The following is a 25,286-nucleotide window of genomic DNA, read 5'->3' on the forward strand; positions in this document are numbered from 1 at the left end:
TCAAATCCATCAATCTCCAGAACCTGTAGCAGTACCCAGAAAGCAGTGTTACATCCAGAATCCGGAGAGGCTAGACCGCTGTGAGCAGAACCAGTGACCCAGATCGCTGTGAAGTGCCGAGACTAGAACCGGAGTCCAGTCCAAAACCTGACCAGATCCGTGGCGAGGCCCATTCCTGCACAAAATATCTTGTGAGTACCTAGCAGAACTGTGCAGAACCAATCTCTTAGTTAAAATAATCTAATCCAAACTATTTTAACCTGAGTAGAACTGCCTCCTAGAAATCGTGTCATTTGTCATTTTTAAAGCTGCACAACTGTCACCTGTCAATTCTGAAGCTGCAAGCTGTCACCTGTCATTTTGAGTTTTACTTTAAATCCGAAAAACAACCTTTACAAAACCGTTCATATCTCTGGAACCGTTTTCCAACGAACCTAGAACCGACTTGCTACTCCTTATACTTTTGCCGTTATCACGATTCACGCACTCGCGAATTTTGCAGCGATTTGCGATTTGGCCTGATTTCTTTACCTGTAAAAAGATAGCAGCTTTTTGATTTCCTTTGCAAAAAATGTGTTTGCCTCTTAATAACCATCCCTGAATTATTGCTAAAGTGAGCCTGAGCTCATCCCAAGTATCTCTCACTCACCCTGAACCTCCTAAAGGGAATTAAAAGCATTTTCAGCATATTTCTCACTTCATTGCCAGCACATTCAAAGCACTTGGGCCTGTGTTTTAAAACTCATACCTGTTTTCTCTAAGCTTGCTGGGGTGGGAATTGAATTTCGTATTGTCTTTGATTGCATTCCTGAGAACTGTGTGCTCCTCTTTCCATCTCCTTCCATTTCTTACATTGCATAGGGGAGGGGAGTGAATTGCCAGAGAAAAAGTGATTATCTTATCTTTTGCTAAAATCATATCAAGTATTTCTGTACTGCTTTTTATTCCTCATTGCTTTTCCCTTGAAATCATAAAAGTATTTTCGCTGCCTTATCCATCCTACACCAACTCCTCATTGATTATAAAGAAGTGTGTTAGTGTCAGATTACCCATTGTTGATTAACATTATATTTATAAGGGCGATATCGATTATTAATTATTATAAAAGCGTGGTATCTATATTTTGTTTTATTTCTCAAATAAACCTTTTAAACTTGCAAAACAGAACTACTTCTTGGCTCAGTGGGGTCAGGGGGATTCTAAGAGAGGGGTGTTATATAGGGGTAGTCATCCAGAATTCATGAACTGGACATAAAGCTATATCAATAAGGGTTTCCATTCAGTATCCCAGACTAGGCATTGACTTAGCTGTAGTGTTGAATTGAATCCTCTTATACTACCAAAGTAGAAAAGGAAGTCCATCTCGTGAAGATCGACCCTAAAATGAGCGAGCTAGCGACGGCTGAGTCGACATGCAGCAGTAAGGTAAAATGGAGACACATTCATCAAAGAAATGGCTAAATTGCCAATACCTACACTGCAATAGATAAGGCGCAGGCATCGTTCAAGAGAGTCTTTGGCCACAAGATTTTCGGCTGGGCCGGGAGTGGAAGGTGCCGCTCGGCCAGCCAATTCTCCTCCTACAGGTCCAACGCCAATAACAGAAATGACTGGAGAAACCAGGAGGAGTGCCGGCCCAACCCCTTCATCCAGTTGAGGGGAAGGGGCAGGGGTCGAGGCTGGAGAGGAGGCAACAGAGGCCAGCAGGCCAAGACAGGTGAGGCAAGATGCAGACTCACACAAACACATGGTGGTAAGAGGGTCCCCGGTGGTAGGGGGGAGAACAGCTCAGTTCTTAGAAAGATGGAGAGAGTTGTCAGGAAATAAACAGGTCGAAGAGACAGTGCAGGGTTTCACCCTAGAATTCTGGCGAGAGCGATTCAAGCAGAAGAGCCGAGGTTAATAAGGTGCATGTGAGAAGACGAAGAGTTGCTAGACAAGGAGATAGCAGGGTTAGAAAAGAAAGGGGCTATTGCTCGGGTAGCCCGATCCTTGGAACAGTTTTGTGAGCAATACGTTTCTGGTCAAGGGCAAAAAGAAGCACAGACCAGTGATACATTTGAGGAACCTGAGCAAATTCTTAGTATACAGGCACTTCAAGATGGAGAGAATCCATCTGCTAAGGGACATATTACAGAGGGAAGACTGGTTAGTCAGGATAGACCTCAAAGATGCATATCTGACAATCCATCCCAGTAGCACACGAGGATCGGAAATACCTACGGTTCTGGTGGAGAAACCAGAAATGGCAGTTCACATGCCTCCCATTCGGTCTAGCATCAGCCCCCTGGGCCTTTACAAAGTTGTTGCGGACACTAGTAGCTCATCTCAGAGAGCAAGGCATCAGACTGATAATTTATTTAGACAGCTTTTGTCTGATGGGTCAAGACAGGAAAACACTTCTAGAACAGGTGGATAAAACAACCCAATTATTACAGGAACTAGGTTTTCTGATAAACTGGGACTAATCTTTGTTAGTACCGGTACAGACGATCCGAGTTCCTAGATTTTGTTGTGGACACGAAGACAGCCACGCTCAGCCTACCGATGGACAAGGTGAATGTGATCAAGAAATAGATCAACTCGATAATTGCGAAGAGAGAACTATCTCGCAGAGATTAGCCAGATTTATAGGGAGACTAGCTTCATCCATTCAAGCGATCTTTCCAGGGCCACTGCATTACAGGGCTCTGCAACATCTAAAGATCCAACAACTTAGGAGAGGCTTATCTTACAAACAAAAGGTGCCGATCTCTGCAGAGGCGAGAATGGAGCTATGGTGGTGGTTCGATCACATGTAGTGATATATAAACAATGGACCTCATTGATGAGGTTGCAAAGATAACACTTGTAGGTTATTTCAGTACAAAAATAAATGTATTATACAATTCAACAAGATACTTTCCCTTTTGACCTAATTCCACCATTCATTCACATACTCACAATCATACATCCAATGAAAATGTACACAGAACTTAAGGTCAGCTCTTACATGAGACCCTTTTTGTATCCACATAGAATTTAAAGTCTACATATGTTTCAGTCGGCAAATATGGCTTTCAAATTCAGCCCAACGTAGTTCCGACCTTCTTCAGGACGTTGGTGAGGCGTGAAACTTGCACTACCACCGTTAGCTGTATAATGGAGGTGAGTGTGAACACATATAATTAGATTTATATGCATCATTGAAATATGCCATAGCTATGAAAAGAGGCTGGATTGTAATTAGATTGTGTTATCTGTTTTTTGTAGAGTAAATATTGGAAGACATCTTCCACCGGATTGTGTTATACGTGTAAGGCAAGATTCATGCCTCACCAACGTCCTGAATAAGGATGAAACTAAGCCAGGCTGACTTTGAAAGCCATATTTGCAGACTGAAACATAGGTAGACCGTCGATAAGCACAGTGTGCTATTGTACAGTAAAATACACACAGGGGTGTGAAAAATGTAAATACTGTGTGGATATAAAAAGGGTCTCATGTATGAGCGGACCTTTTTGTTTCAATTTTCATTGGATGTATGATTGTGAGTATGTGAATGAATGGTGGAATGAATTGGATGTCAAAAGTGAAATAAATGTTGGGATCATCAACACATTTTAGTATCTTGTTGGAATTGTATAATACATATATTTTTGCACAGAAATAACCTACTAGCGTTATCTTTCCAACCATATCACTGAGGTCCATTGTTTATGTATTACTATATCACTATATTGCTTACCTGGAGGACATTCAGGAGTACAGGTACCTTAAAAATCTATATCAATCACATGGAGGCCTGGAACGGAAGAGCAATATTTGGCTCATCCCTGGACCTAGTTATAGAATCAAATGCCAGCCGCTGGGGCTGGGGAGCCCGGTACCGAGAAGTGACAGGTTGTCAGGAGAGGAACTAGAGCTCCACATGAATTGCCTGCAGCTACTGGCGGGGTCCTTTGCAGTGAGATGCTGGACCCAGGACAAGATGAACTGTTGCGTACTACTGAAGATTGCAATATCGATACATAAACAAGCTAGGAGAGACGAAGTCCAGGTTGTTAGGGCAGCTGGCGAAGGATTTCTCGCTCGCACCTGTGCTGGTAAACAAGGTCAGCGTCATAGCAGAATATCTTCCAGGGCTGCAGAATGTAATAGCCGACTGGAACTCAAGACATCTGAGGGATGCCAGCGACTGGCAACTGGACAGGACAGTTTTTGAGTCCTTGATGGAGCTGAGAGGCCCAGGCAGAACAGATCTGTTTGCATCCAGCCTAAACACTCAAATGGAGCGGTTTTTCAGTTGGAGGCCCGATCCAGCAGCGGTGGCAACTGGTGCGTTTTTACAAACGTGGGGACCGGACAAAGAATATGCCTTTCCCCCCGGTCGCTATGATCCCGAGGATGATAGCCCAGGTCAGGAGACAACAGGTGACGGTAATTTTGATAACGCCAAACTGGAGGAGTCAGGTGTGGCTCCCAGACCTTCTGGAACTGTCATTCGAGAATCCACTGGTGTTACCACAGTTCAGGGAACTGATTCAGAATCCAGTGGGAGAATGTCACCCACTGAACTAGGAAGGAGAGTTGAGATTGATCACATGGGCGATTTCCAGGACGCCTGGCAGAAGCCAGGACTTTCGGGAGATACTGCAACATTTATCGAGGCAGCGTGGGCGCCAGGTATCAGAAAGACCTATAGACTGGCTTGGGCAAGGTGGACTACCTGGTGTGTGGAACGACATACACATCCCAATAGAGAGGTCACGCAGATCATAAATATTTTAGCAGCCCTGGCGGCGCAAGGCAAGGCATACAGAACGGTAAATTTGTGTAGATCAGCCATATCAGCCGGCCACCCGAAAATAGAAAACGTGACAGTGGGAGAACACCCACTCGTATGTAGACTCCTCAGAGGGCTGAGACTGTTGAAGCCACCATTACCCAAGTACACTCGGACATGGGACGTGAATTTAGTCCCGAGTATGTTTATCAGCTGACCGGATAACGACAGATTGACAAGGAAGCCAATATCGGCAAAGCTCACCACACTGCTCTGCCTCATTTCCTGCAAGAGAGTTTCAGACGTGAGAGCGCTAGAGACAGACAAGAAGTCATTTAACCCCACAGGGGTCACTTTTCAGGTTAGCAGGAGAACTGAGATGGGTCTCAAATCAGTGGCATTTTCGGCCTTTCTGGACCAGCCTGTTATGCCCAGTCAGGTGCCTAAAGAAATATGAGGAAATGACGAGTACGCTTAGGCCCGCAGGTGTGTCACAACTGTTCATATCACGGAGGAAGCCATTCAAGGAAGTTGCGGGACCAACATTAGCCAGATGGGTAGGATGGTGCATGATACAGGCAGGCATTGACATTGGCACGACCGTGGCACATTCTATTAGAGGGGCTATGTCACCTAAGGCCTTTAACGCAGGAGCTAGGTTGGAGGACATGCTCAAGGCAGCGGAATGGTCTAAGGAGACGACATTTAAGCAATTTTATTTCAGACCTATAAAGGAGATGTCTGCTTTGGTGGTAGGTAAGCTTTAAACAAGCATAATCCGAGCCTCCGGTCTTGACAAAGGAAGTCAAGATTCTATTAAAGACACACAGGCAAAGGATTGTCCCACCCAAGCAATCGTTATCTGGAAATGTACGATTGTTGAGTAGTTGTGTTAGATTTGGAAATAATGATAATGCTGATAGTATAAAATATATGTTAGTGGTGCAGATTAAGGTGTTGTAACAATTACCCACCCTATTTCAGCTAGGCTCAGTCTGTTTTTCTGGATAACTTTTCAGGAACAGGAACAGAAGTGAAGAATGCAGGGTCATGAGGAAGAATAGAAGGTTGAGGATTAAGCAGTGTTTACCAGTTACCAGATGTAGAGTAGGATAAAGGACAGTGTGTGTTGGACTGGTGGATGAAGTCACATGGTTTTTTCATGGACATAAAAAGAATGAACTACACAAAAAGTAATTTTCCTGGGAAATATAGTTTTTTGGATGTATTATTCTTTTATGACTTATAATTGTTATATGCTGCTTGAGTTATGAGTGAAGTAAGAAAGCATAATCCTTTGCCTCTGTGTCTTTAATAGAATCTAGACTTTCTATAACGTTAGTGTGGAAAATCTGTATTCTGCCTGTTTACTGATGTGGTACATACCAATCCTCTCAAAAACGTTTCCATATCAATAACAGGCTCATCAGCTCTCTGCCCAGATGCTTTACAGTTCAGGTTCCCAGTCTGTTTATCCCAACTATATTTTAGACGTAAACAGCCTTCCTTCTGCCCACATTACCACAAATGGCATAGGGGATAGATCCGTTAACTGTGCCTGTTTTATCTTTTTGATTTGGATCACTCATTGTTTTGTAGAAATGTGAGGTCTGAGTAGGCGATTTAGCCGCTACTAATCCCTCTATTCTTGTTGGGCAGAAGTCATTACATTACACCTCAATTTTCCAGGGTACTCCAGGACTGCCCTCCTCACATCAATGGGAGTGCCACGTTTCTTCTTCAGAAGTTCTGGAATCTTGAAAGAATGCAGGAAGAACCACAACTTGAAAGGAGGGACATTTAGATTCCATTTTAGGGAGAGATTTAGGGTCACGACACCAATGTCTCTGGGGGAACCTGAAGAAAGCTCTGCAAAAAATGGCTCTAATTTTTCACAATTTACAGGCAGAAATAATGGCAATCAAAAAAGCCATCTAAGAGTAAGGTGTTTAATGTCATTTTGATCAATTGGCACAAATGGAAGACCCTGCAAAAACCGCAATGTTAAAGGTAAGTCCCAAAGAGGTGAACCACTATAGGGGAGAGGCCAAGAAGAAGCAGGCAATCTTCCTACCACAACATATCGTGCCATGTTGGCCTCTGTGCCCCCCTTCAGATCCTTAAGAGCCGTCCACTGAGAAAGGAGAGTGGATACTGCCAACCCTTTATCAAACACATCCTAGAGAAACTGCAAAATGGCTGCAACACCACAGTAAATAGGGAGTATCTGATTCTGCACACTTCAAAAAATTAATAATCAATCTTTATCATATGCCTTTAAGGTGGTCAGCCGTTTTGAATGACAAATAGTCTTGAATACCTTGTCAGACAGATTTAAGGCCTTTAGCCTAACCCTTGCGATTTCCAGGCTGACTATTGGATCACATAAGGCACAGACACTTGACAGGTTGTAGAGGGCAGGGCTGGCTTGGGGTCTTCCAATCCCATTGACACTTGAGATCCAGAAAAGAGGGGAAATCACCCCCCATAAAGGCTTATAGGGGACAACTACTGATGCACTGCTTTATCCGATCTTCCGGACAACCCTGGAAATGAGGGTTATGGAAGAAAAGGCATACAGTAAATCTATGGCCATTTCTGAGGCAATGCATCCACCCCCGGTCACCCACTGTCTGGAACTGGGAGCCAAATCTGTTGGCCTTTGCTGATGTAGGGGAGACAAACCGGTCCAAGATGGGAGTCCTAATCTACAACAGAACTCCAGGAAGGTTCTGTCTGAAAAGGTACAACTCTCCTGAGAGCTGGGGAATATCTTGCTGAGGTGGCGTGCCTTGAGAACTTCGACACCTCGTATGTGAACTACTTCTGAGGACTTCAGGCAACTCACCACACAGGAACCTATTTTCCAAGCCAAGGAATTTAAATAAACCGACCCTCATCCCCACGGCAATTGATGAATGCCAGGGCTTTGGTGTCGTCAGTGCCCACCATACCTCCCCAGCCCCTTCTTTGACAAGAGAATTTCCAGAAAGCTCTGCCAATGGCAGACAATTACCTCAGATTTGAGGGCCTGACGAGATCATAATGGGTCCACTCTCCTGATTTGACAGAGAGCCTAGGTCAGCTCCCTAACCAAGACTGCTGGCACCTGTGGCAAGAAGGGCCTTCATGGGGTTCCACTTTCTTAAGATTCCCCATACAAAACCACCAACCCTGTACCTTTCAAAGGGCCTGTGACAACAGGATCAGAGATTAGTATGACTGGGAAGAAGGGAGCCAATGACTCGGGAAGCCAATGACTCAGGAAATGGAAGATCAGAGGTCTGACATGAAAACCTTCCCAGGGGACCAACAAGACACACAAAGCTATGTCTCACGGAACCACCAAAACCCCAATCTTTCCCCAGAATTCGCCTAAAGGTAAATAGCTCTCTCTTCAAGATGACTTTACCTCGTTTGGTGCATAATCAAGCTCTTATAAATATCAGAGGTTGGGAAGGAATCAGATGAGACTTCTGCCAATTCACCAGAAATCGGCCGTCCTGAAGAAGGTGAGGCTGTACTGTCCCCCTTTGTTCCGTTTTGACCAACCAATCGTAATGTTTGGATCACATGCAGAGGCACTGACTTGGTAAAGACACTTGACACCACCTTCAACCAAAAGGAAAGAACTTGGAATGGATAATGTTTGTCCCCCACAGCAAATGTAAGACATTTTTGTTGAGATGGTCTGCTGGTAGTAGACATCCTGGAGACCAATGACAAGAACCAGTCCCCCTTTACTAACAGCAGGATGATTTTCTGAGGGGTTTCTATTTTTAACTTTTCCCCCTTCACATTCATCCAGGGCTTTTAGGAGTAGTATCAATCTGAATTTCCCCAAAGGTATTGGGACCAGAAACACCATAGAGTAACCCCCGACGCTGCTGATCCTGAGGAACCCTCACAAATTGCCCTTTTGTCCAGCAGCTCCCAGATGACTCTGGGCAAGGCTTTCCTCTTCAGTCAGTTTCATGGAATAGGTATTATGGTCATGTTTGCTTGCATTGGTGGGTTAAAAACTCTATTTGGTATCCTCATCAGACAGTCTGAAGTGCCCGGCGTCAACAAACCACCTTTCCTAGACTGGAATAAAATTCCGGAATTATCCACAGGTAAGCCATCTGTAGCAGTCAGGACTTTTGGTATTGCAAAGGGGATTTTGACCTTCCTGGTTTGGACGGAAACCCATAGGTCCTGTGAAAAAGCCTTGTTCTGCCTCCCAAAGCATGTGCCTGGGACAGATAGCTCAGGGTCAACGCGCCGGTCATGGAAACAAGACCACACTAGGTAGTAGTGGTTCGATATCGAGTCCTGATCCAGCACATCTGGAGTCCGGAATGAAATACTATATTAGAAAGAAAAAAAATGTTAAGCCTGAAACCTTGTTTCTGGAGGCCGATGAGGAGCTTTAACATTAATTTGTCTGCATTATTTTCTGCTCTGAAAACTTTATGGACCTTGCCGTGAAAGAAATAGTCAAATAGCTTGTGTCCTTCAAAAAGGGTCTCTAAGGCAATATATATATTTTTTTTACCTTTCTGTTTATAGTCTTTCAAATGAATGGGCCCCAGTCTGGCTGAGATGCCTACCCCCATCACCATGTCTATACCAAGACACAGTAATGGGATAGATAAGAAAGGAGCTCAACCAGTTACCAAGGAGAACCTTCCAGCTTGGCTGCCTTAGATGTAATCAATGGTGAACGCTTCCGCAAGGAAGGATTCAATGCCTTTCAAGGAATATAATTTTCCCATGAAGCGAGGCATAGAAAGTGCTCTGGATGCTTTCATTCCTTAAGGATTTAATCCTAATAACAGAGATCAGTAGGAAACCCATATGAGGTTTAAGTTTATACTGACGATTTTTGGGTCCACAGAGCCTCACTGGACTGCTGGCTAAGAGAATTCCATTGCCTCCTAGAGATGGGCCAATAAGTCCTCCACGTCTTTCCTGTCCAAATATGTTCCAGAGGTTGTTTCGTGGAGACACAGCAACACAATAACTATGACAACTGGTTGCTGCATCGGCTTTAAGCAACCATGGCAGAACTCATGCAGCCAACCACATCGGAGTTAAAAGGCGCCGAGCCATCAGGAGAGCTTGCTCTAAGAATGCCCTGGGCAGGGTGTGTTCCCAGAGGTATAACATGACAACCAGTTTCCATGTCTCCCGGCTTCCAATGCCGGTCAGGCCGTTGCCAAAATGAGGCCCTGCATCAAGAGGGCCACCTGACAATCCCCTAAACATGAAGCCACTTACCTGGGAGTCCCAAGGCTTATATGCAGACAGATGCCAAGCCCTTCATCAGATGCTCTCATCCTACTGCAGGGTTTGAAATTAAGATTCAATGAGCAGGAGCTACCACTGCGAAACCAGGAGTCAGTACACAAGGCACTGTAAATCTAACTTCCACATGCGATGCACTTTAACTTTTTGCCCATTATGTATGACTCATTATATTTAAATGTGTCCAAATACTTCTTTATTTAGAGTCTCAAAGTTAATGTCATATAAGAAAGTGGCACCTAGAAACCGTTGGTTTTAAACTAACCAGGCTCCCCTAGGACAGAAGCAGGAGCTAAATAGCTCCCAGCAATTTCGGAGACTCAGGGTTGTTATGCTCTTCTCTGGGTTAATGACTGTTCAGACACCAATATATAAATGGGCCATAAACATTCCTGCATTAGGCATATATCTGCCTGGGCCCTAAACGTTTCTGCTATCTGGCTCATGGTATTTTGCACTGAACGTTACATGACTATGACTGAAAATCTAGTGGTCTTGTCAAGTTATAGAATGTATGTAAACATGGACGAGTGCAGAACACTCTGTATAAAGTTACAATCCTTTTTAAAGGGAAAGAAATGCAGTTTGACGAGGAAGAAATCAAAAGTTGACTCATTTGCCAGGTTTTCCTGTTTCTATTGCAATTGTTAGTTTGGGGGACAACTGCCGTGGTTTCTTAGCCCTTTTTTATGTTTCTTGGTAGTGTTTTTTTTTTTTTTAATATGTGGGCGTGGGATTGGCCGGTGGGCGGCGCTTGGGTGACATCATTCTCAGGATTTTTTGTTCTGTAATTTAGGCATGTCCCCCGGAGGAACCAAGAGTTTGCCTGGCTTGGTGAAATCCACAGGTCTGTTGGGGGAAGCACCAAAGAGGACCTGCAACGTTGTTCCCCGGATCCCCGCAACGAGATGATGTCGGCTCCTAACCGGGCAACAGGATACTTTTTTTAAGTCATTCATTGTCTGAAAGTAGGTTACTGTGAACGGTAAAAACTGGGACGAGGAGGATGAACGTGAAAGTAATGTCTTACTTTCAATCTTGGAGACGCGAATTATATTCGAACCTAGCAGCAGGTTCACATTAATGGAACATTCAATATCCGGAAAAGTGCGGTAACCATTGGACCATTACACAAAGAGGCGAAATGTGCCAGCTATAATAGCGCCATGCTCTCTCCGTACCTCTTATTTTATCAAACTGCTCTAACTTCCTCCGAGTTTCTTTCTGGAGCAAAACATCAGCAGCTGACGACATCATCATTTTCCCCAGGAAATGCATTGTCGTGGAGAATGAAGAAGGACTTGGCACCCCCATGTCCTTGATCATTGTATTTGGCTTCGTAAAGTAAGCGGCCATATTTGAACATAGATACAACGAACTTTTAAGGGGAAAACATGGAAGATGTATCATTGGAGAATGTTTTAATGAATTAAAAGCAATGAGTTCAGTCAATAGCGAAGTTGAAATTCGATATATGTGATTTAGTTCATATAATGCTCACGAATAAATGGGCGTTAGTCAAATGATCGCATTTGTAGAAACTGCGTAGCGTAAGTATCGTTTCTGGAAATTAGAACCTTTGCAACTGGAATTGGGCAGCAACGTCTGATAGTAGGTTTTTGTTGTTTTTAGTCTCGTGAATAGTGACATAAACATGTAGACGTGAAGGTTTCCAGAGCAACCAATGGAAACATCCCGCAGTTTGCCCAGCACACACTAGAAGACTTCATGGGTGTACGAGGCAGGTGAGGTGCTTGATTAGAATAAATACTTCTTAAATCTCGATATTTTTACAGTAGTAGAACGTTTTCAAAATCGCTTCAACTACACAGTTTAGGTGTTTGCATATTTTACTAGTTTTCAGTACGGCTGGTGCTAGATTTATCATAGTGGCACTGCTCTGATCATATGCGATCTTCGACACATTCGTTCCAGAAAGTCATAATTCTATTATAGACATGGAGGTAAAGGATTATGCCCTCTCCAAACTTTACTTCTCAGGTAGCTATTTAAAACACACAACAATAAACTAGATGGGTGGGCAATCATGACATCATATTGCATATAACATTAATATTTACCATTGAAACATACATTGAATTTATTAACATGTCATCCTTACGTAATTGCATCTATACATACACAATTGATAGGGTTTTGTTTTTTATTAGTATAGCGCAAAAAGCCCTAGGGCATCTAGACGCTTAACTTAAAAATATGGTTACAATAAGTGGTTACAATAAGTGCAGCACAACAGTTGTATAGCAGGCATACATTAGACCTGGGTAGTGCAGGGGAATACATACATGGACATGTTTTGCATATTATGCAAAGACCTACAACAGGTACATATAAAGTCATAAGATATGTAGAAAAAATATACTAGGGAAAGCTCGCCTCTTGTAGAGGGGAGCTACATCTGGTACATATTAAGTCATAATAGGTGCAGAGAATATACTTGGGAGAGCTTGCCTCTTGTTACTGGGAACTACATCCGGTACATCGAGGCAAATACATGGTGCCTACCCCATGTTGCAGGACGGCAGCCACACAGTAATGTGAAAAGTACAGTAAGGCAGATACACGGTGCTTACCCCATGTTGCAGGGCGGCAGCAGCACATAAATCCTAAAAAATCCAGCAAGGCAAACATCATGATAGGTCAAGAGAGTATATATATATATATATATATGTGTAAACTAGCCTTTTGTAGCAGGGTACATAAGAGGGCAGGTGCGATGAGTTAGTAGCAATGAGATACATAATTTGTTGTGGCGAATAGTAGCTAGGGAACAGCAATGAAATAGCGTAGTGACCTTAGAGATCATTAATCTTTAAAGAGGCAGAGGAGTAAGCACGGATACGTGATGCACACAAGCAAACACAGGAAGAGAGTGGATAAACAGGATGTTAAGGTCTTTACGTAACACCCTACTATAGGGGTCACGGCAGAGGTAGGGCTAAGGGGCCTGTAGTTGAAGCAACAATAATAAAACCATTGCATAGTGACTTCTCTGGTACAAAAAAAGCGTGCCTAAAGTGCAATAATCCTGGAAACCTGAACAATGTGACCGAAGACAGTGAGACCATTGTAATGGCAGAGGCTGTTGAATATGAGTGCCAGGCTGGAATAATACTTTCCCTCTGTGTCTTTCTAAGAATTATGACTTTCATTAACGTTAGTGTTGAAAATCTGAATTCTATGTTAAGACCAGAGGCTCGGATTATGCTTGTTCAAAACTTATCTACCACCAACGTCGCCATCTTTTCAATAAGCTTGAAATAAAAGCTTTGAAAAGCAGATTAATTCGACCAATCTGCTACTTTTTAAGGATGTCATCCATCCGGGCTCCTATGTTGAACACCTTGGAGGCCATTGCACCCCTCACCGATAGCGCTCCGTAGCATACCAAGTAGTTACCCACCTGTTGCATCACCCATCTCACCAGGGTCGCTGGGGTTACTGGCCGAAAAAAGTCTTAGACAACGCTTTAAGTAGCTGTGTCACTTCTGCGGGTTTCAGGGTCTCTGGCATGTTCTCATAAGTCGCCAGGCAACAAACCAGACACCGTTTTGGCTGGTCTGCATAGGCGTCATATGAAACTGACCTCAATCCAATCTTAGTTTTTCTCTAGAGAGCAAAGGCCACTCACGTCAGGGACACCAACTTCCTAGTAACCTCTAATGCCCTCACATCTGACACTCTTTTACATGATAAGAGGCACAATAGCGCTGTCACCTTGGCAGCAAGTGCTTTTCTGGATAGTTCGTCGTTGTCCGGCCATTGTACAAACATCCCCACGCCCTATCGACATCCCAAAGCTGGGTGTACTTTAGTGTTGCAGGCTTCAACAATTGTATACCTCTCGACCGTCTACATATCAATCGATCTTCTCGTACAGCGGTCCCTTCGACATGCGGATAACCCGCTGAAATCGCTGAACGAGCTGTATTGATTGATTTATAAGCTTTCCCCTGTGCTGCCATTTGGGCAACGAAATGTGTTACGTGCACCACATCTGTTCCAGTGGAATGCACATTCCTCTCCATACACCAGCTATGCCACTGTGTCCATGCCGATCTATAGACCTTCCTAGTTCCTGGGGCCCGTGACTCCTCAATTATGCTTTCAGCCTCTCCCAAAAGCTGCGGCCTATCCCAGGATCCCCGGAAATTGCCCACGCAATCAGGTTGAGGTTGCCCCCTTGTACCAACGGGTGAATGTTCCCTGTGGGTCCACATATGATTGTGCCCCATCTCAGGAGTACCATTGGAGTGTTGAAAGCCATCTCCAGAAGTGTGGGGTAGCATGCATGTCCCTTTCAATATGGTGTCACTAACACTCATGCTTGTGCTAGTCTCGTCTAAATCATTGAGAATGGGAGCGTAAGCATACTTCCTGTCCAGCCCCAAAGACTGGAGAAAAGCATTGGTTGCTATAGCTTCTAGATCCAGTCTCCAGCTGAAAAATCGAGGTAACTGGTTGTTCACTTTCAAAGCAAACAAGTCGGTCCGTCAGGGACCCCATCATGCCATACATTTTCAAAATACCTTTGCCTCCATCACTGGCATCCCTGAGGTATCTGGAGTTCCAGTCTCCTACCTCTTTCTGTCGGTCCGGCAAATACTGTGCTGTCACGGACACCTTTCTCTGAAGGCATAAATGCCAGAAGTCCTTCACCAATCCTGCTAGCATTCTGGATTTTGTTCTGCCCGGGCGATTGATATACCTGACTGCGAATACGTTGTCCAGTGTTGCACTCTCTCTTGAGGCCAACACCTCACTGCAAGGCACCCTGTTAGCAATTCTAGGCAGTTGATGTGTAGATAGAGTTCCCGACTTGACCATTTGCCCCCTGTCGCCATCTCTCTGCAAAGGACTCCCCAGAACCATCGGCTGGCATCGGACTCTATTATCAGGTCCGGGGATCAGCCAAATATTGCTGTCCCTTTCCAGGCCTCCATATGCTCCGCATTCACCAGTAATCCTAGACTCTGAAGTAGGTCAATTGTAAAAGCCACTTCTTTTATAGGTAGTTCTTTGTCCTGGCTTATTATACATATGTCGTCCAGATAAATGATCAAATGGATACCCCCTACTCGTAGTCGGCTCACCAGCTTGGTGAAGCACCAAGCCACTGAGGCCAGACTGAAGGGCAGGCCAGTGAATTCCCAAATATGTCCTCCTCAGCGGAACCGTGGAAATGTCTGGTGCTCTGCTGCAATGGAGACTGTTAGATATGCTTCCCTGAGATCTATCCTGTCCAGCCAATCCTTCTGTTGTAATATGTCTCTTAGGAGGTGTATACCCTCCATTTTGAAGTGCCTGTAAACAATTAAACTGTTCAACTCCCTGAGATTGACGACTGGCCTCAGCTTGTGCTGGCCTTTCACCTTTCACTGAACTGCGATTTACCTTTTAGGCAAACCTTTTGCTGCTAAACCGCTCACACATGTGCATTGAATTTCGAATCTAGATGTTTGCACCACCCAGACTTAGTACTTTAGTTTGCTGCATCCCATACTATGACTGTGATTGGCTATCAGCACATAGCACCTAACCACAACTAGCACCTGCTAGGCATAGCACAGAAGCTCCTCCCTCCCACCTACACTGAATTAACACTTAGTTGTTAGTATTACCTGTAGGGTATTTTGTGGAGATTTGGGGCCTGACGGTATTTTATTACCGCCGAAAAATAACTTAGCAATAATCACTCTTTGTATTCAGATTTGGCCATGTGCAACAATAATACAATGGACATGCATTATTTCAGCACCCAGACCTGCATATTTGGTATACGTGGTTGGTGGTATTTTGGTGAGCATAATTCCCTTGTTTTATTTGTGGCCCCAATGTCCAGAATCCCTTATCTTTGCTTAGATTTTTCGTGTGATCACTAGAGAGACCTCAGACCTGCATTCTAGGAATACCACATTTTCCAGTGATAGTGTTGGTGTGCCACCATGGGCGAACTCACTGACTTATTTACGACAGAGAGCTATATGTGGTAGTCTTGTGGTAATTTCCACTACCTTATATACGGTAGGGAGCTATGTTCAGAGAGTCTCTCTTCCCGTTGGCTCATGTACCTCCAACAAGCTATGCTACAGTCACTCACAATTATTCATACTGATTTTGACATGCACACATCTGTCTTAAAATGACCATTGCACTGTTTAAAAATCTCCCCACATCATCAGCATTGTAATGGTAAACAATAAACATCACCCGTCTGTTTTCAAATATTTTTCTGTATTATAAAAGTTGTATTTAAACACGATCTCATTCTTTACAGAAATAAAATGGTACAGTCAAAGCATTGTCTGTGACACACTGCAAAGAGAGTGGCGGAGAACAGAACTCAAATTGCAACATTAGCACTTGATTAAGACACGCACAGGAATCCTACACTGACTGCATATTACCGTACACACTCAGCTCCCACACTTCTCATTACCTTATCTTTTTAGTTGTTCTCTTTGTGAATGTGGCTCTCTTGGATTAACTCCAGCAAAAAGGAACGCTTGCCTTCTCAAACCGGGGTCATTGCCTGGAATTCTCAGCTTTTGCAGATAGGGATGCCTCAGCCAGTGGAAAGGTCCTTCTTTCAGCTCTCCCCAATCTCGACTGCAGCAGGACACAGGAATCTGCATTCAGTCAGGAGCCCCACAGCCAGGTCTTCTCCCCAATAGTGCAGAAAGATGTCTGCCTGTCTTTTTCCCTGATACTGCCCACTAAAACTTTCCTCTCAGCCCTCTGTATGACGTGTCCCAATGAAATCCATCATCTCTCATCCTCCTACTCTTCAACAATAGCTTCGCTTATACATTTGCAATTGTTGCAAATCTGACTTCCTTCTTCCTGCAGTTACTGTGCACAAAAACACGGAGAATCAGGCAGAGAAGAGAAGAAAAAAATCTGCACACGCATTTAAATGGTTTTCAGAGTATGCCTAATTCTGCAGTGGAGAACACATTTTATTAGTGGGTTATGTTAAATAAGGTTTTATTAGTCAGGTTAATTGTTAATAGGTTAGCTGTTAATTTTCAAATGTGTCTCTCGCACCATAGGCATTTCAGGTGAAAAATTGTGTGTATTTTTAAATGAGCACGTGTGCTTTTAACTGTAAAAATAGATTTGCATCTTATATGTTAAAATCGTTTTTGACTGAATAGCCTGTCTTTCCTTGTTAATCTGGTAACCCATATAGCAATGCACCGCACCCTTGTGGTGGTGCTGCAAAAAAAAAAATGTGCTACTTGTGCAGTATTACTGTACTCTGTACTGTAACACGCCAAATATCCTTACATATACCCTCCTTTTGTTTTTAGAACTTGGCTATAATCCAAGCCAATTCCTAAAAACAACTTGTTCTATTTTTTTTTACAATATAGCAATCCAACAAAATGAATATTCATGTGCATCAATGAAAATTTGCAATCAACATTTCATCTGAGTCCATCAGTTCATAAAATGTTCCACATTTGCCTTCTCAGTGGAAGTGGCATTACTTTAAGTTTAAATTTTCCAAGTCAATTAAAAACAATGAAATAAAACAACTAACTAAAACAAATAAGTAATATAACAAGTTAAAATAAATAATTAAAATAATAAATACGTGGAACTTCATATGCCGGAACTTTTGTTTTGTCTCTTTTGGTATGTCCCGACCAGCGATGTTATTCGGTTCATTCGAGTACTCTTTCATCTTGGCAATCTTGAATCCACAGTAGTCATCTCTTTTGGCATTCCGGTTATTTTGTCTTCACCTCCACCTGGAGGCAGGCATCTTTTGGTCTTCATCCAGGGGACTCCAGGACTCCATCGTCTCCCGTGGCCTCTGATCCCGGAACCTCCGACCAAATAATGTTAATTGTCTAAATCAAAATAGATAATAAACAGATTAAGTACATAGCACAATACTAACTTCATCCTTTTGCCAAAAATAAAACATGCTTGGTAAAAATATTTCGTTTTTTTTTTCTTTCTTCTGAAATTAAACACAAGTTAAAAGAAAACAAACACATATAAAACAACATTCAATATTTAATACACTTTCTCTCTGCACACCAACCATGAGCTTCCATTATATGTGCATTTATTTATTTATATTTATTTTATATTATATTTTACATATACTACAGTGTTTATGTGCCATCATAACAATCAACTTTTTTTTAACTTCTTTGTCACTGCCTCCTGATTACACCCATTTATTTTCTCAAGGGACTCTATCTGTTTCTACATGCTCAAGCTGCCTGATCTCATGCCTGGGATGGCATGGTTTGATTTGATTTACATGGACAAACTGCTCTATTGCTGTTTCACCTTCATTTTTCAAAATTTTATACACTACAGGAGAGACCTTATCTATAATTCGAAATGGCCCCTGCCAGGCCGCTAGAAATTTAGAATTTTTCTGTTTACTTTTTCCAAAATGAAACTTGTACACCTGATCCCCTACACTGTATTCCTTTACTGATGTCTTTTTATCATAATATGACTTTGCACTGTCAGCAGCTCTTTCCAGATTTCTCTGCACAAAAGCAAATGCATGTTGCAAATGTCTCCTCAGTTCATCAATATATTCATGAACTGTGGATGCACTCACAAGGGTTTGCTCATGTGTTCTGTATAGTAGGTGTTGTGGTAACACCATTTTCCTACCTGTCAAGACCTCATGGGGGCTAACACCTGTTGCTTTGGCAGGAGTCGACCTGATTGCCATCAGAACCAACGGTAAACGTAAATCCCAGCTGGAACCTGCTTCTGCCACAAACTTCTTTAAAATATCCACAACAGACCTATTGCTTCTTTCAACTGTACCTGAAGACGCCGCCCGATATGCGATATGTAGTTTCCTTTTTACACCTAGTATTTGCCATACCTTACTCATTAGAGTACTTGTGAAATGACTTCCTCTGTCTGACTCAATTCTTTGTGGCAACCCAAACCTTGAGAACACATGGTTCACCAGTAATGTGGCTGCTGTTTGCGCACTACAATCTGGTGCAGGAATGCACTCAATCCACTTCGACATCAAACATACCACACTCAAAATATAACGGTGTCCCCTGCTCGACCTTTTTAAAGGACCTACATAGTCTATTTGCAAATCTGACCATGGGAGAGTTAGGCCTCTTTTCATCAATGGTGCTCTATGCATTGGTGAAGCAGGTTTAAATTGGGCGCATACTAGACATCCTCTAGTATATAATTCCACATCTTGGGACATATGTGGCCAGTAAGCATAATCCTTTAGTATTTCTAATGTCTTTTGTGAACCTCTATGGCCTGCAGTTATGGCATCATGTGCATGGTGTAGCATTAGTCCTCTGAATGAAAGGGGTACTACCCACTGTATTTGCCCTGTTATGGACTCTCTAATCATGAGCCCATCCTGTAATCTAATTCGTGTTTTGTTCTTTAATAACACCCTCAACTCTTCTTTTCCCATACAATCTTTTTCTGTTACAGGATTTTGTTCAGGATCTATCAAATGATTATAATAGATTCCCAAAATGTGATCATTCTTTTGTGCCTCAATCAAATCTTGGTCTGGCGTGTCATGACTCCACTGCACCACCGGTTGATCTATCTCCTTTGGTGCTTTAGAACGTGTCACTGCATCAATTTGTATTTCACCCATTAAATAATCAATATGTAGCAATTCTCCCATCACAGCCCCAATCTTAGCCAGATGGTCTGCCTTATCATTTCCCTCCTTATCCTCTCCTGGTGTTTTTAAATGCCCACGAATTTTTCTCCAGTATATTGTTAAATTATTTTCTGACACCAATTTGTCTATGGCTTGTATCATTTTTCCATGTTTAAGTGGCTTTTTGTTGTATGTAACCATGCCTCTTGCTTTCCAACCAGGCAAATACTCCACAAAGCTATTCCGTGCATAGTCAGAATCAGTCACCAGGACAATTTCACTGAACTTTTTATCAACTGCAGTAGCAATTGCTTTATAGATGGCTGCCAATTCCGCCACCTGACTGCTCCTATCTCCAATCCTCATCCCTATACTAGGAACGCCTTCACATTTCAACCAGACATTTCCTATTCCTGCCACTAATTGTTTATTACTGTCATTTTCAATGTGAAAAGCACAACCATCCACATATACAGTTGGCAAATCCTTGCATGTTTTTTCATCAAAAGCTTTGTGTGGTGATTGTTCAAATTCCTGTAAACTAGCTTCCACTTCCATTTCATTTGGTATTTGTTCAGCTGCACAGTCATGTAAGTCAGCTAACCCTTGAGCAATTGGGCTCTTTTTATTTTGTCCATATCTTACTTCTACGGGAAAACCTTGTAATGCCAGCGTCCATGAAGTGATTCTGGATTGCGCTAGATTGCCTGATCTAATTCTTTTACTCTCTAAAAATTGCAAAGGTTGATGATTTGTTTCAATAATCACCTTTTCTCCCTGAACAATGGGGCGAAAATGTTGTAGCGCCCACACAGTGGTTAATAGGGCCTTCTCACATTCATTAAATTTCATTTCAACTTGGGAAAATGCCTTACTTGCATATGCAATGGTTTTGTGATTCAAATCGTGTTTTTGTGATAACACTGCTGACATACAATGTTCAGAAAAGCCTATTTCTATAAAGAAATCCCTGTCCTTTATGGGGTATGCTAAACATGGTGCCTTTACAAGACATTCCTTCAATCTAGCCACTGCATCAGACTGCTCTCTTTCCCATCTCCAGGGAGTATTTAGTTTAAGCAGTTTAGTCAATGGTTGAGTGATTTCTGCATAATTCTCAATGAACTTTCTGTTATAGCCTGTCATCCCTAATAAACTTTTTACTCCTTTCACATTTTTAGGATCTTTTAATCTTTGTATGGCCTCTATTTTCTTCCTTTGTGGATTTAGCCCATGTTCAGTCACTTCATGCCCTAGAAAGTTCACTTTTTTCTTGCACCATTGTGCTTTTTGCAAAGATACTTTGGCGCCTGCTTTCTGCAATTGGCCAAGCACATGTCTTATTTCATCAAAATGGCTTTTAAGGTTTTCATTTTTTATCAGGACATCATCCACATAAACTATTGTTCCTCTTTCCGCTGCATCCGGCATGGCCTTTCTCAAAAATATGCCAAATTCACTCCCACTATTGATGTACCCGAACGGAGCTCTAAGCCAGGCATATTGAGTCCTGTCAAATGTAAAGGAAAATAAGTGTTGTATCTCCTCTGCCAATGGCACACACCAATATCCAGAGGTGAGATCTAACGTGGTAAATACATTTGAACCATGTATCTGAGCTAGGCCCTGATCAATGAATGGTAGTGGCCATCTAGATACTGGTACTCTTTTATTTAACTCTCTTAAGTCTGCACACAGCCGCCATTGACCATTTGGCTTTAACACACCTAAAATAGGCGTATTGGATGTGCTATGAATGGGCCTAATTATTCCCCGTGATTCCAAATTTTTAATAATCTCTGCCAATGATTCTAAACATGCCAGCGGTAGTCTATACTGGCGTACAAACACTGGATTTCTGCTACAACCTTCTGGTAGTGTGGCCACATGTAAATCAGTTAAACCACAATCATAAGCATCTTTTGCAAATACATCCTTAAACTCCATAAATATTTCCCTCAGGTCGTTTCGATCCCCATCGCTGTCACATGCATCCGCTAAGGAGATCTGCTCTTCTACCATTCTGGAAAATTCTGGAAACTCTTCTGGTAAATGAATCTCAGCGCTTTCCTCTAACTGTGTGGCTGTGTCTTTTTGTAGAGCTGCCACTTTTAAATATTTTGGCATATCAGCTTCCACTTCAATGGGCTGATTTCCTGTTTCATTTTCATTTAAATTAAATATTATGCAATCCTCTTGATGGCAGCACACTGTCTCATTTGAATCATAAGGATACACAGAATGAATTTTAAATATTCCTTTGGGCTGAGAGTCCAGGTGTTCTGGCAACTCGCCCTTGGCATCTACATATTTTTCAGGAATATTCCCAATCACCATGTTATTTAAATCTGCCGTATAATGTGATTTTTGTATGGCCATTCCTAATGGGGAGTTTTCCTCTAAATGAATATCCTGACAACCTTTATTATTTACCATGATTTTTACAGATCCCTCACCAATGTCTACCAATGGAATGTATTCATAATCCAGGCCTTGCTGTTTTATGGATTCATTCAGGCATACAAATGCATCAGAGCCTTTCATCTGCTGCCCATTTTTGCATTTCAGTGTTATTGCAAAATGTTTTGTAAATGCAGGAATAATAGTATCTTTCCTTATTTGTAATTCGATGGCATAAGGAACCAGTTGTGCACAATGATAAGCCCTTCTTTTGTCTTCAAATTCAGGTGCCGGCCCACCTAGGCGTGACCATATTTTTTGATTAAGGAAATCTAACACCATACACATTCTGTGCATGATGTCATTGCCCATGTAAAATTCATTTTGTGCTCCATTCACTATCCATACATTATGGTGAATTGTTTTCTGCCCAATGCTAATTTTAAGCATGCATCTGCCTGTAATTCGGTTTTCAAAGTCTGGACTGTCCAACCCAGAAACATATTGGTTTTTAATCCTAAATTTCGGGATTTCTTCCCTCTCCATAATTTTTTGCAACAATTTCTCATTAATGAAACTCCTTTCATGTTCAAGCGCTAAAGTGGCTTTTATTGTTTTAAGATAATCATTTATACCAACGTGAACCCATGGTTGCTCATCTTCCATGTGTATTTCTGCCAGAGTGGTAATGTGTTTTTCTGAATCTGTTTTAGGAACAATATTCTGTTTGCATGTATTCTCTTTTAAATAGAAACGTAATGTGTGCTCATCTATAGCAGTCTGCCAATCTTTCCTTGGGTCCAAGTATATTTGTACAGGTAGTTTTTCATTGTCGCTCTGATCTTTGTCTTGACACATTAATATAACAGTGACACTAGGTATGCAGCTATTCTGGAGATATACCTCCACAGCATCATTTGTTTTGGCAACGGTGTGACATTCATTTATATTGCTGTTTTGTGATTTTAGTTTCTTAGGCCTCAATGGTTTTTTGGTTAAGGACCACAGCACTCCATTCACCCCATCTATGAGAGGAGACAATCTTTTCAGGCAATCTGTCCCCATCAGAAATGGAATTTCACAAATAGATGTGATCAATACCTCTTGTTTCATTCTGTGCTTTCCTATTTTTATGTCAACCTCAGTTACACCTATGATGGGCACCTCCTCCCCATTAAAGTTATGCACTGGGCCTTGATTTGCCTTCACTGTGATCTGACTCTGTGGAGGCCTCCCTTCATTGATACTCTTTACCAGCTCCTTGGACATAATTGTGGCCTGTGCGCCAGTGTCAATCATAGCGAAGGTGTGGCATTTTTCTTCTACAGTGATGGGTGCATAATATCTGTCCTCAACTTCCTCTAATACACATAAGAAATGTGAATTCTTACTGATTTCAGGGCTCACCTTTCTCAGGTCTTTTTCACTTTTGGCTAAGCACATTGGTAAATGAAAAGACATTTTTCCCTCCTTTTTACCCATTTCTGTGCGAGATATTTTATTCATTTCTCCATGTTCAGAGGTTTTTTGGAGTGTGGCCACTGTTCGCCCATCCATCTGGGTAACATCAGAGACCCCATTACAACCTTCCAACTGAACATGTGTAACAACATCATTCAGCAATTTGTCATTTTTTAATTCTGTGCATTTGTGATCATTTAGTGTAATACCAGCCCTTGCAGCCTCGTCAAGAATATGTGGCTCAAAGAATTCTTCAGGTGATTGACTTGTACCCTCCTTGTGAGTATTTCCTTTTTCTGTCTGTGTTTGGTCATTGTTTTGCTTGCCCAGGGAAGGAGCTATGGCATCCCCACTTACTCCCTGTTCACTGGTATTCCCCATGCATGAGTCATTTTTCTTAAATCTGTTCCTTTGTTCTTTTGGAATTCCTAATGTTTCTTTTTCATTTGTGCAAATCTTTACTGTTTTATTTAGCTCTAAGTTAAACCGTATCTCTTTTTTAGAAGTATTTGCACTTTCTGTCACAATTTCATTTACTGGTACTTTCATTTTTAATCCATTAGGCATCTCGGAGTCGTTATGCAAAATTATATCAGAGCAATCTGTCATTTTGGCACTCCAGTTATCATGAGTACTTAGTCACTTTTCGGAAGCCCCCCGGTCATTGCTATGGCCATCAGCCCCCTCTTTGGAAGGTTGTTTTTGCGCTGTATAGAGCTTTCCTATTTGCTCAGCTAACATTTTCACTTGGGCCTCAAGGCACTGGAACCTTTCCATCTCTCTAGGATCCTCTTTCTGTGGCCTAGGTCGATATTGGTTGTTTTCCCCCTGATTGGATCTATTCTGATACCTCTCAGGTGATTGATACCGGTTGGGATGGTTTCTGAACTCTTGATTCATTTGTGGAGGGGAGCGGGTTGCACCCATCCTTTGATTATAGTCCCTTGGTGGGGAATCATTGTACTGGCGTGGACTGTAGTTCACGTTTTGCCTCATGTCCTGTCTCTCAGATTGTGGGTACTGGCCCCTATGTTGATTTCCATTATCAGTAAATCGATCCACATATCGGGGCCTATCCTGATTACCATATATCATGGTGCTGGGATCAAATCTGCTCTGTGTCCCCAATGACTGGTAGGGACCATCATTTCTTTGATCTTGATTTTGTCTCTGGTTATTGTTCATACCTGCCATATCAGACCGGTATCTTACCCGGGGTTTATCCCCTAAATATCTAGGGCTGATGTAGCTCTCTCTATTACTAGGATCATGTGATTGGAACATTGGTACAGGAAATGGCGGTCTTTGTTGATTACCCCTTTGTTCAGGTGTCACATTTTTACCTTGACTTTGAGCAGACTCAAGGGACATTTTGGCTGACCTGATTTCCATTACTGTGGCTGAGGGTTCTTTAGATTTAGGCCTAGTATCTTTCATTTTATCACTTTCTCTACCCTGACAATAGAGTACCTCATATAGCTTTGTGCTTTGATGTACAATCCATTCAAGGGACTTGTCACGGTCAAATTCACGGACCAATTGGGATATGATGTCTTTCTGTAGCCCATAGAAGTATGCAGTTTTAAACTCATTGGAATTTGAGTCAAAAGATACATCAAAACGAGAGAATGCTCTTCTTAAGTCTTGTAAAAATTGGCGAGGGGATGTATTAGGTCCAGCAGTAATTGTGTACGCGACTTTCTTTGCCTC

The 25,286-nt window shown here is 42.3% G+C and overlaps 2 protein-coding genes across 3 annotated transcripts in view; one reads left to right on the forward strand and one right to left on the reverse strand.

The window, feature by feature from the left end:
* Positions 1-11,339, reverse strand: part of FPGT (fucose-1-phosphate guanylyltransferase) — a 172,308-nt gene extending 160,969 nt beyond the window's left edge. The window contains exon 1 of one of the 2 annotated variants that reach the window (XM_069641912.1): positions 11,236-11,339. In XM_069641912.1, the coding sequence (XP_069498013.1) occupies positions 11,236-11,332 (97 nt within the window). In that variant the 5' untranslated portion in view covers positions 11,333-11,339. The remainder of the gene's footprint in view (positions 1-11,235) is intronic. The other variant, XM_069641914.1, reaches the window with a different exon arrangement.
* Positions 11,340-11,659: 320 nt separating this feature from the next.
* The window catches only part of LRRIQ3 (leucine rich repeats and IQ motif containing 3), a 734,547-nt gene continuing 720,920 nt past the window's right edge, over positions 11,660-25,286 (forward strand). The window contains exon 1 of the mRNA XM_069641911.1: positions 11,660-11,799. The gene's annotated coding sequence lies outside the window, so the exon portion shown is untranslated. The remainder of the gene's footprint in view (positions 11,800-25,286) is intronic.

Source organism: Ambystoma mexicanum, chromosome 1q (genome assembly GCF_040938575.1).
Source record: "Ambystoma mexicanum isolate Mex_15411 chromosome 1q, UKY_AmexF1_1, whole genome shotgun sequence".
Classification (NCBI taxonomy): Eukaryota; Metazoa; Chordata; class Amphibia; order Caudata; family Ambystomatidae; genus Ambystoma; species Ambystoma mexicanum.